Below are 12,601 nucleotides of genomic sequence, written 5' to 3' on the forward strand. Positions count from 1 at the left end.
TCAATACCTAAGATTCTCTTAGCCTTACCTAGGTCTTTCATGTCAAATTCACCACTTAGTTTTGCTTTTATGTTATTTATCCACTTAGAGGATGATCCAATCAAAAGCATGTCGTCCAAATAGAGCAACAAAAATAGATAATTATCATCAGTCTCATTGTGTTGAAAATACAGGCAGTGATCAAATTTACTTCTTTGGAACCCTATAGTGAGTACAAAGGAATCAAACCTCTTGTACCACTGTCTAGGAGATTGTTTTAACCCATACAAGGATCTTTTCAAAAAATACACATAATCAGGTTTTGACTTATCCTTAAAACCTTTAGGTTGATTCATGAAAATTTGTTCAATAAGCTCACCATGTAAGAAAACAGTTTTTACGTCAAGTTGTTCAAGTTCCCAGACAAATTGTGCAACTAATGCGAACATGACCCTAATAGTGGTGAACTTAACAACTGGTGAGAAAATTTTATTATAATCAACACCCTCCTTCTGTATGTAGTCTTTAGTCACTAACTTAGCTTTAAACCTTAGGGGTTCCAAGCTGCTAGTTCCTTCCTTAACCTTAAAAACCCATTTGCAATCAATAATTGATTTATTCTTAGGCCTAGGTACTAGCTCCCAAGTATGATTCTTTTCTAGAGAATTCATCTCTTCTTTCATTGCCTTAAGCCATTCATTAGATTGATCACTGCTTATTGTTTCTTCAAAAGTCTTTGGCTCTTTATCAGCTAGTTCTTCATAACTAGCCTGGGCAAAAGCTACTTCAGATTCAAAACCAAACCTTCTAGGTTCTCTCGTCTGTCTCCTCTCTCTATCCATAACTAAGTTATAGTTAGCTAAAAGATTTTCTTCCTCATAGTGTTCTTCTGTCACTATTTCGTTACTATTCTCCACTTCGGGTTCCTGAGTTTGAGTCTCCACCTCATTTGAAACAGTAGGGGCAGGTGGACTGAGTTTTCCTAACACCACCTCAAACTGGTCTCTCTCTTCACCTGATTCTACTTCACTCTCAGGTTCAGTTTTCCCTTTAATACACGGCATCTCATTTTCGTTAAACGTGACATCTCTACTTATGATGATTTTAACTCCTTTTTGGCTTCTATCCCATAACCTATAACCCTTAACACCCTCGGGGTATCCTAGGAAAACACACTTCCTAGCTCTAGGTTCCAGCTTACCCTCACTTTGATGAGAAAAAGCTGTACAGCCAAAAGTTCTAAGTATCGAGTAATTACTCAGTTTACCCGACCATATCTCATGCGGAGTGTCATCATTCAATGCAGCAGAAGGAGTAAGATTAATCAAATAGCAAGCTGTCATAACAGCCTCACCCCAAAATGACTTGGGAACACCCGAACTGATCATCATGCAACGTACTTTATCAAGTATGGTTCTATTCATCCTTTCTGCTACCCCATTTTGCTGAGGGGTGTAGGAAATGGTCTTATGTCTAGTTATGCCACTTTCTTTACACATACTGTCAAATTATTTATTGCAGAATTTCAGGCCGTTATCTATCCTTAAAAATTTGATTTTCTTGTCAGTTTGGTTTTCCACTTATCTCTTCCAATTATTAAAACTATCGAAGGTCTCAGATTTATCCTTCAAAAGATAGACCCACACTTTCTTAGTGTAGTCATCAATAATAGATAGGAAATACCTATTACCACCCGATGTGGGGTTACTAGCAGGACCCCAAAGATCAGAGTGCACATATTCGAGCATGTCTTTAGCTCTATTAACACTCTTGGAGAAAGAAGTTTTGTGATGCTTACCAAGCACACAATGATCACAAAATGGCAAATCTGACACAGTCATTACAAAAAGCACAATTTTCATTAAGTAGCTTAAGTCTCTTGACCCCTACGTGAGCAAGTCTATTGTGTCATGTGTGTGTGTGATCAATCTTGGCAGAGGAGATAGAGGAATTCACATCTCTAATCACTTCCCCAGTAGTAATGTATATATCGTTTTTCTTAATTCCCTTAATGGAAACTAAAGCACCCTTGATCATTTTTAGCATACCATTTCTAATTTTACCAGTAAAGTCATCCTTTTCAAGTCTCCCTACTGAAATCAAATTTCTAGACAATTCAGGAATATATCTAACATCCTTTAACGTATACACAAAATCTGTGTCAAATTTTACGTTTATGTCACCAATTGCAGCAATAGTATATGTAAAGTTATCACACAGTACAACATGCCCAACGTTAGATTCATGCAACTTCTAAAACCAGTGCTTTTCAGACGTCACATGAAAAGATGCACCAGAATCAAGTATCCACTCATGGTGCGGGAATTAGCAGTTAGATTTAATTTAGCAGTGTATGCAACTGGACTTGTAATCATATAGACCTCACTATCATTTATATCAGAAGTAGATGCTAACACATTTACCTCATCTCTCTCCTTAGCTTTTAGTTTACCCTTCTCCTTATGACAATCTTTTATAAAATGCCCTGAGTTTCTACAACCATAGCATTTTCTTGCCTTAGTCCTAGATTTTGATCTAGACCTACCTTTGCTCTTCTTTTTCCATCCATTACCACTTGACTCGCCACTAGTTTGATATCCCTCATAACTATTTTGCCTAAATTGAGTTCTACCCCGCATCATATATACCTCACCATTCCTCTTATCATGTTTTTCAGCCCTAATTTCCATTTCTTTACTTCTAAGGGAATCTATGACAATTTCAGGTGTTAACGTGTCTCTACCATACTTAATGGCGTTCTTAACTTCCTTATAGGAATCAGGGATTGCATTGAGCAAAATTATAGCCTTATAAGTTTCGGACACAGTCTCATCACAATTAACTATGTCTTGCACCAATTTGTTAAACACGTTTAGATTGTCATCAAGATCCTTTGAGGGATCCATTTTGAAACTGAAAAAACGTTCAAGCAGGTAAAGTTTATTAGGTGTAGACTTAAGCAAATACAAGTCTTCTAATTTCTTCCAAAATTCTTTAGTGTTTTTTAATTTACCCACCTTTCTTAAAACGGCGTCAAACAAGTGTAAGATAATTGAGGTATAAGCAAGCTCATCGGCTTCTTCTCTTTGTTCTTGTGAAAAATTAGTTGAAAAATTGCCTTCAATGGCTTTTGAAACCTTTTGTTGGATTAAAATACCCTTCATTTTTTGTTGTCAAATAGCAAAGTTACCCTTTCCGTTAAAAATTCCCAAATCAAAACTGTGAGTTGTTATCTTCACACAATAGTCAAAAAATGCACAAACCACAATCAAACCACACAAAGTAATCCTAGAGGTCACAGACAATATACACCGTTCTAGATTCCCAGGGTTTCGTAAGACTCGCGGTCTTAGATCAAGAGAATGTTCGAAAGGGTAAAGTCACGGTATTTCTAACGGAATAAGTAAGCAACGAAAATAACAGTGCAGCAAAAAATACGTCTAGCAGATAACTAGTCCCACAGTAATTTGATCACTAAGAATTACAAGACTGATTTTAAACCAAAAACAAATACTTAATCAAAAAAATCAATCAAGAGCACGTAACCCTAATTTTAGCACAAGCAATGACAACCCCCAACCTATTGTCACCCCCACACGGTGACGCGCTAATGCTAAAAAATTAACGGGTTAAGCCAATTTACCAGAGCGGACGTGTCTGAGTCCGTATAATCGAGAGAGATGTGAATCTACTGCTTTAGGGCCGCAATCTTGGCCTAAAGTAATTCAGTAGATATATGCAGATTCAACCATAGATCCACCGGGGACAAAATTGTCCAACTTTTTTTTGTATAACTTGAAACAAAAAATAAACAGTATCAGTACGCTCAGGGGATTAAAATGAGCAAACTGCCCGAAGGAAGTTTGCCCGGAATCGCCGCCACCGCCACGCGCCACACACGAAGGGGCGCCTCAACCTTCTGGTCCCGAATATGGGATCGGTTTCACCGGAAAGTGAATGGATTGGCCGGAAATGAGGGTTGCAACCACGGTTTTTCACCCAAACCCGCGACTCGCCGCCGATTTTTGCTGATTTTCAGGCCGGGGAAAGTTGCTACTGCTCTGATACCGGATGTAGGGTTGATTTCCACCGCCACCACATGTAAAACCAGGCTCAGTTTACCAAAACATCGATACTAACATCGTTGAGACAACTCCAACACCACCACTTGCCGCCGCCCACTCCGGTTGCTACTAATTGGAGAAGGAGAAGTCCAATAAGGTGCCCACAAAGGTCACAGTGAGGGAGAGGCCGAGAGGGAGTCTCACAAAGAGAGGAGAAATTGGCACACACTATGGAGGCCGAGAGCAAGGGAGGGATTATATGCCAAGTAAAATGTCCAAATAGGTAAGTTAGATTAGGGTTAAGTGGTGGACCAAAAACAAGGCTCGACTCAATTAAGTGGGCTTCAACAATAATAATGTAGCCTTCCAAGGAATGGAGCGAGAACCGTGAGCAACACTAAATAAAATAGGTTGCTTCGATAAAAAGTGTGGATTGTGTTGTCTCGATAATTGTGTCGATGTACTAATCAATCATATGGTTGAGGCCGATTGATAATAAACAATCGAGGTTACATCATCGTCCGGGGAGGTCGTTTGACAACAAATTGCCTAACAGAGTGCAATGCGAATGAAATTAGTGATGACTATCTGCTGCTGGCAATAGAGTTCGAGTCCATTTGGAATCCAACTTACTATTCTATGCTTTACTCATTCAAAGAACAGGTTTAGAAAGATAAATTAGAACTCAATCTTGGAGATAGCTATATTCTTTTCAAAAATTCAGTTTATCAAAATGGAACTGCTTATATGATTTCTGACCACACAGCTCCATATCTTGTGGCCTACAGTATTCAAAATCGTGAAGAAAGACTACTGAAAGTTCCAAAAAAAAGCCAGAAAAGATGTGGGGCATGCTAAAAGATCCACTGCAGGAATTTTCAAGAACTTGTTGAAATCCATCGGTTTGGTTATTCTCATTGACAACGTATTTACTGTGTGGTTTCTCGTCGAGCAAAAAAAGGGTTTATGGAAGCAGGTTTACTAAAGGCGCGAAAGCTAAAGGACTGATGGAGACCGACCTAAAGGTATCTCACTTGACAGTTCAGAATGGACACATTCTACTTATTACAACAGAAGAAAAAGTTTATCGGTACAATTTGACATTAGGGGATCGTACTAATAATGGATTACGAGTTGAGGAAGTTTTTGGTCAGCGGTGTGGAGAATGGGATTACTTTTATTCCTAAACCAGTAGCCTTCGTCCATGTCCGCCGGACGCAGCAAAATTGTCTGGACACATTCTGTAAGAAACTTAATTCTCTTGCACTTACATATAGACCCGGTCGTTCAACTGTTAAATTGGCACACATAAATATTTCCTCTTTCATGATCATCTAATTGCGATTTGTTGTATATTTCTCACTGTGGATGATTTATTCAAAAAGTTTCGTTTCGTCCACCCAGAGTTTTGGATAACAGGATATGATGATAATCATTGTCATTATGTCATAGTTGTAAGCTTTCATTGAGCATTTAAAATCAAATCTCGAGTTCATTACTGACTTGTTGAAAATTAAGCCTATGTTTGGCTCATTGTATCTAGGTGCACCTCTATTTCATGAAGAAAAATAAAAAAAAAATGCAAAGAATGGGGGAAAAAAGCAAAACATTTGCAAATTAAAACAAACAAGCATTGTCATGTTCTGGTCAAAATAGTCAAAGCTGGAATTTTCTTCTCTTCGGGGGATGCGGGGCATTAATGACTGGATTTGTCTAATTTTTCCTGTCAGAAACCAAGAATATTCCGATAGAGAAGATGGAGAAAATATGGGGGGAGCATACTTTCTGGAAAAGATTTGTTCCCTGTAATCAAGATAATGAAAAGAGTAAGACTGAGGTAGCATGATCCTGCAAATATGTATGCTTCATAGTCTGTTAGGCCAAAGGTTTATATGCTTTTATCTTCCTGTCGTGGATAATCAGAGCTACATGATATTCTATGTTCTGTATAATGAAACCAGCATTATATTAGAACAGGTTTCCTGCTCAAGTCTCCATTTATAAATTCAGGCAAAAGTCAAGGGAAACATTAATTTCAACAATATATTCATAACTATTAATCATTATTATCTAAACATTTGGTGGGATGTACTACCATTCCTATTTATAAACCACTTATAAATTTGCAAAACAGAGGCTGATTTAAGTTTTTATATTGAGTAATTTCTAACTTTGGCTACATAATATACATAGATAAGATATGAAACAATCTACTGATGTTCCATCTGTTTAACCAATCACTTCCTTGTTGTTTCCTACAATTTTCTTTCATAACCATTGAATTTTTTTTTTTTTTTTTTTCCCTCTAGATCCTATCCACTTGTTCAATTTGCAAATTCATTTGCCTGTAGAAATAACACGAAAAAAAAATTATTTCATTATTACTACCCATCTTCCAAAGAAGTAGAATATCCCAGCCTTTAAATGGCTGAGCATGAAATTAAATTGAAGTTCAATGATTGTGACAAAATAAAGTTAAAATAATAGCCAGGTCTGAAGGGCCATCCTTGGTATGGCTCGCTACATTCGAATAATTTATTCAGATTATTTATCAAAATCAAAATCAAAATCAAAATCCACATCAAACATGAGCTTATTTACAAATTTAAGCTTAGCCACATAAAGTTTTAGTAATATCTCAATTACATCACTAAATTTTAATTTTTCTCAATTGAATCATTGAATTTCACATTTTTTCACCATCCTGTCTCTTATCATCTCCAAACTAACAGGAATTACTTAGTTGTCAATCATACAAAATTGATCTTCTATGTAACCCTGAAAAAGAAAATATTTAAATACGATTATGACAATATCTTCAGCTGAAAAGGTAAAAAGGATTATTTTATTTTATTTTGCTGCTTTTATAACATGAGATGTAATTGCAAGTTGCCATGTCATGCATTGATTACCTAGATGTTCTACTATGATAAGCAACTTTCATAAATTTGATAGACAACGAAAGTGGTGAAATTTAAAACTAAATTAATATTTAGTATGTCTTGAAACTAGATTGAAGTTCAATGACCTAATTGAGAAAAATTGAAGATGTGCTTGTAAGTCCAAGTAGAAGATCAACGTCAAATCATTATGCTTTTGAAGTCCAAATTTTTTAATATGCCAGCATCAATACAACATAAAAATTCATGGACTAAATCCAATAAAACATAGAACACATACTAATCATGGTAGTTGGATCTAGCCCTTGTCCACCTGTGTTAAAATGTCTCATTGGAAAGTTTAACAAGAGTACAAATTTGTTTATTCGAATCTTGTCTTCAACATATGCTCTGATTGTAGCCCTTGCCTCAATCTAGATTTTTTTTTTCGTTATCAGCTTGAAGAAGGCCATGGCAGTTGGTCTAGCAATTCAAAGTGAAGGAGCGGAATATGCTGGCAAGATTACATGGTTTGTAGTGTTATCTTGTATGGTTGCTGCAACTGGAGGAATCATATTTGGTTATGACCTTGGAATTTCAGGTTTTTTATTTACTTGTTTCTTGTCGATCATCGATGAACTGATTGAATTAACTTAAATATTGAATGAAAATAATTTGAAGTGGTTGATTAAATTCTATATGTTTGTGTGAAGGTGGGTTGACCTCAATGGAATCATTTCTGAAGGAATTCTTTCCACGAGTATACAAAAAAATGAAGGAAGATACAAAGACAAGCAACTATTGCAAATTTGATAGCCAGTTGTTGACACTTTTTACTTCCTCTCTCTATGTAGCTGGTCTTATTTCCTCTTTCTTTGCTTCACCAGTCACTAGGACCTTTGGTCGGAAGATATCAATCTTGATTGGTGGAACTGCATTGGTTGCCGGTGCTGTCCTTGGTGGAGCGTCTTACAATATTTACATGCTATTGTTTGGTCGTGTTTTGCTGGGTGTTGGCCTCGGTTTTACCAATCAGGTAAAGTGACTTCCACGTCTCTCCTTTTTTTCTCAATTTTGTTATCATTCCGTATTTTTATTTATGTGTTCTTCATATTTCTCGAACGAAGATTATAGAATGAATCAGGAAATAAGTCCAGATTTCCACACCAACAGATATAGTACAGTGCAAAGATCTGTACATCTTAATGGCAGGTTGGAAAAAATGAGAAGATTTAGCTATCTAATACTCTTATAGTGTTTATTGTTTATTAAATGACTTTATGGGGCATTTTTCTTCTGTTGATTTTTCCATATCAATATATCATAAAGCTGAGGAGAAAATGTCTTAAGTAGGAAATATTATTATGGAATTTGTAGATACCGGAAACAGAGTTACCTAAAAAAAAAAAAAAAAAAGTCTAATTCGACCTAATCATACCATGCAATCCTTTAAAAATCTTTCTCAGTGAATTATTGAAAATTAAATGGTTCTTTTTTTATGCTCAAACAAAAAAAATAAAAATAAATAATGTTCTTCAGACAATGTTATAGGATGTGCATGCAGATTTATATTTAAGTGAAACAATCGCATTTGTTTTTTATTACAGATTATTTTGTACCACTCGATATAAATTTGTTAACATTCTGCATATCACCTATTGTCTGCAGGCAATTCCATTATACCTCTCAGAAATGGCACTCCCGAAATACAGGGGAGCTTTTAACATGGGCTTTCAAATCTGTATTAGTTTCGGTTTTATGCTAGCTACATTGATAAACTACTGCGCTGTTAAAATCAAAGGAGGTTCGGGTTGGCGAATTTCATTATCAATGGCAGTAGCCCCAGCTGCAATTCTGACTATTGGGGCATTTTTCCTCCCGGAGACACCAAATAGCCTAATCCAGCACGGAAACGACCATGAAAAGGCCAAGCGAATGCTGCAAAGAATTCGAGGTGTTGATGATGTCCAAGTAGAACTAGACGATCTCATAAAAGCAAGTTATGCTTCAAAATCTGTCAAACACCCGTTTAAGAATCTCTTGCAAAGAAAATATAGGCCTCAACTCGTTATGTCAATGGCGATTCCCTTCTTTCTGCAAGCGACAGGAATCAATGTGATGGGGTTCTATGCTCCAGTAATCTTTCAGACAATTGGTTTAGCCGAAAGTGTATCGCTGTTGTTAACAGTTCTGATCTCATTTGTGGGCTTTGGTTCGACAATGGGGTCATCTTTGGTAGTCGACAAACTTGGCAGACGAGCTTTATTTCATTTGGGCGGGATTCAAATGTTCATTACAGAAATTTTAATTGGAGGAATAATGGCAGCCAAATTGGGGGATCATGGAGAATTAAGCAAAGGGTATGGCATATTAGTTTTGATCTTAATTTGCGTATATGTTGCTGGTTTTTGTTTGTCATGGGGACCACTGGGATGGGTCGTTCCAAGTGAAATTTTTCCACTGGAAATAAGGTCGGCAGCACAAAGTATTAATGTAGCTACCAGTCTTCTCTTTACATTCGTCATTGCTCAAGGTTTTCTTGCTATGCTTTGCGAAATGAAGTCTGGAATTTTCTTCTTCTTCGGGGGATGGGTGGCATTAATGACTGGATTTGTCTACTTTTTCCTGCCAGAAACCAAGAATATTCCGATTGAGAAAATGGAGAAAATCTGGGGGGAGCATACTTTCTGGAAAAGATTTGTTCCTTGTAATCAAGATAATGAAAAGAGTAAGACTGAGGTAGCATGATCCTGCAAATATGTATGCTTCATAGTGTGTTAGGCCAAAGGTTTATGCTTTTATCTTTCTGTCGTGGATAATCAGAGCTACATGATATTCTATGTTTTGAATAATGAAACCAGCATATATATTAAACAAGTTTCCTGCTCAAGTCTCCATTTATAAATTCAGTCAAAAGTCAAGGTCAAACATTAATTTCAACAATATATTCATAACTACACATTTGGTGGGATGTACTACCATTCCAATTTACAAACCACTTATAACTTTGCAAAACAGCGGCTAATTTAATTTTCCATGTTGAGTATTTTCTTACTTTGGCTACATAATATACAGAGAAGTTATGAAACAATCTATTGATGCTCCCAACTGTTTAGCCAATCACCTTCTTCTTGTTTCCTACAATTTTCTTCCAAAAACATTGTTTTTTATTTTTTATTTTTTTTCTAGATCCTATCCATTTGTTCAATTAGCAAATTCATGAAAACAAATTCATTTCATCATTACTACCCATCTTCCAAAGAGGCAGAATATCCCGGTCCTTAAATGGCAAAGCATGAAATTAAATTGAAGTTCAATAATCATGGCAAGATAAAGTTAAAATAATAGCCAGGTCTGAAAGGCCATCCTTGGTATGGCTCGCTACAGTCAAATAATTTATTCAGATAATTTATCAAAATCAAAATCCACACCAAACATGAGCTTAGCCACATAAACCCACTTTGTAAACAAGTTCATAAACCCACCAATATAGGATTTAAAGCTTTATACTCCCAGTACCTACTACCATTTATATTTATACTAGTCTTTGCCCGTGCAATGCAAGGGTTGGAATATTTTTAAGGTAATTTTAGTGTGTTAAATGTGCTGAATTATCGTGAATTATATCCTCGACTCAATGTTAGCTAGGGGATGCACTGGGATAGACTTTTCTTATTGAGTATGTTGAGAGACTTATCAAAGCAATACCATTTCAAACGAAGCAAGCAGATGAAGAAGTCCATTTTTCAGTAATAAACATTTTATTGCCAGTGACAATAATAAAGATTTTTCTAATTTGTGATGAAATACGAGAAATATAATGTCTATCCAACTTCATTCCCTCAACTACTTTTAACTCATTGAATGTTTTTCCATTCTACAACAGCATATGAACACCTTATCGGATTTACGAAATGTGTATCTACATTGCTTTTACATGTATCTCTTCATCACAGATTCACAAGAAACATCAACTCCCACTACTCAACAATTAAAAAAGGAAAGTTATTTCAGTCCAAAAGAGACATACTTCATTCAGTTCTTAACTTCACTAAAATAGACTGAAGTATATTATTGAAAAATTTCGATTCTGGAACAAACAATGCCATTGAAGACCTGACATTTCTAGAAAGTTCAATTGCAGCTATGGTAGGAACTCTAAGCTAACTAAGAATCTCTCTAAAGAGGTTTGCAGGGTCAAAAATTCTCTTCTCATTTGTTGCTAAACGAGATGGGGTCAAAATGATGCAATTGGAGTCAAACCATTTGTTCTCTGCAACTGGAGTTATTCAAGACTCAGCAAACATGTCTCTCTCTTTTTCTAACACATTTGTAAATATTTATGTGTCTATATGCTTAAGTGTTGTTTGTTTGCTTGTTGACTTACTGTTAATTATACGGGGAATTCACCTTTGATTTTAGTGTTCCATGTATTTCATTAAAATAATCTCAGGCAAAAAAGCATTAAACAAAAGCTCCACATTTTGAAAATAAATTGAAAAGAATAAAAATTGATTTTCAATAGATTTCATAAGGGAAATAATAAGATTAGAAGAAACTGGCAGAACATATGTTTCTTTTCATTTCTCCGCTTATAATAAAATCTATGAAAAGGCTGCGCACATCATAGCGAGCTGCAAATTTAGCAACAACCCATCTTTCTTGTTGAATTGATAAAAAATTTTACCTTGCTTGCTAACTTTTTCATTCTTGACACAATCAATTATCCAGGATTTTCCTCTTTCAAAAGATTGGACAATCTAACTCAATCACAAATCAACAAGTAGAACTATCAATCATTGCCAGCATACAATTTAATTTTATTCCATCACTTAAATTTGTTGAATGAAATGAAGCATCCAGACCAATAGCTTTATTTGCATCCAAATGTTTATCTAGATCATTCCTTCCTAAGTTCCAGAAGATTAGTCTGTAGAAGGAAATGCCTACTTAGCTTTTGCTTACTCTTTAGTCTAAGAGAAAGTAGCAATATTTTGTTGGGATACATAAAATCTATCATAAGAAAGCTCAAGGGGAACCAATCTTGCAGGCTGGGGAGGGAAGGCCTCACAACTACTGTATAAACAACCTGTTCCTTCCCATTCCAGACATCTTAATTCCTTTAGGATCAATAAACCAACACACCTTTTTTAATCACCAACTTATAGTGACGCTCTATTCACATTATGGTTATCATACCTCTGAACCCCTTTATATTCTGTAGACTATACATCCCAATATTTCTCGAGAATTGTACAATTTTAAGTATTCAGACTTTCAACTCTATCTCTTATTTTGCCCCTTGGTGGTTATGTGTTTCCAAATTCTTCTTTCCTTGCATTACTTTTCTCCTTTCTGACTAATCCCTTTCTCTTCATGGCAAAATTCTGTATCCATTATCCAGAGAAACCTTTGAGAACAATTGAAATAGATGTCAATTTTTAGAAATAATTGACTATCTTGAGCAATGAGAAAAAACGGTGTATCCAAAAAATGAATAACCCAAATCTTGAACAACTAATTTGTTATTGAAGATACCCCTTCACAAATTGAGATTTAAGCAATTTTTATGAAAGGGGGAAAAAAACAAAATGAAAACTTGCCTTATATTGATCATAACGAGTCCAGTCACTAGAGCTTTAGGGGAAAATGAAGTGCTTCAGGTGGATCTCGCCTACG

The 12,601-nt window shown here is 35.8% G+C and overlaps 1 protein-coding gene across 1 annotated transcript; it reads left to right on the forward strand.

Annotated features, from left to right (window-relative positions):
* The first annotated feature begins 7,254 nt into the window (after window positions 1–7,254).
* On the forward strand, window positions 7,255–9,812 carry LOC111383808 (hexose carrier protein HEX6-like). The gene is made up of 3 exons (XM_023007971.1): window positions 7,255–7,523; window positions 7,636–7,958; window positions 8,591–9,812. The coding sequence occupies exons 1-3, from the start codon at window positions 7,394–7,396 to the stop codon at window positions 9,668–9,670; spliced, it is 1,533 nt and encodes a 510-aa protein (XP_022863739.1). The 5' UTR covers window positions 7,255–7,393; the 3' UTR covers window positions 9,671–9,812.
* Window positions 9,813–12,601: the final 2,789 nt, after the last annotated feature.

Source organism: Olea europaea, unplaced genomic scaffold, assembly GCF_002742605.1.
Source record: "Olea europaea var. sylvestris unplaced genomic scaffold, O_europaea_v1 scaffold2764, whole genome shotgun sequence".
Classification (NCBI taxonomy): domain Eukaryota; kingdom Viridiplantae; phylum Streptophyta; class Magnoliopsida; order Lamiales; family Oleaceae; genus Olea; species Olea europaea.

What these genes read in the sequence shown, in the direction of transcription:
- LOC111383808 (XM_023007971.1), top strand. Translation starts at nt 7,394, where the DNA reads ATGGCAGTTGGTCTAGCAATTCAAAGTGAAGGAGCGGAATATGCTGGC. An exon ending in TTATGACCTTGGAATTTCAG is followed by an intron (nt 7,524 to 7,635) that starts GTTTTTTATTTA and finishes GTTTGTGTGAAG; the next exon opens with GTGGGTTGACCTCAATGGAA. An exon ending in GCCTCGGTTTTACCAATCAG is followed by an intron (nt 7,959 to 8,590) that starts GTAAAGTGACTT and finishes TATTGTCTGCAG; the next exon opens with GCAATTCCATTATACCTCTC.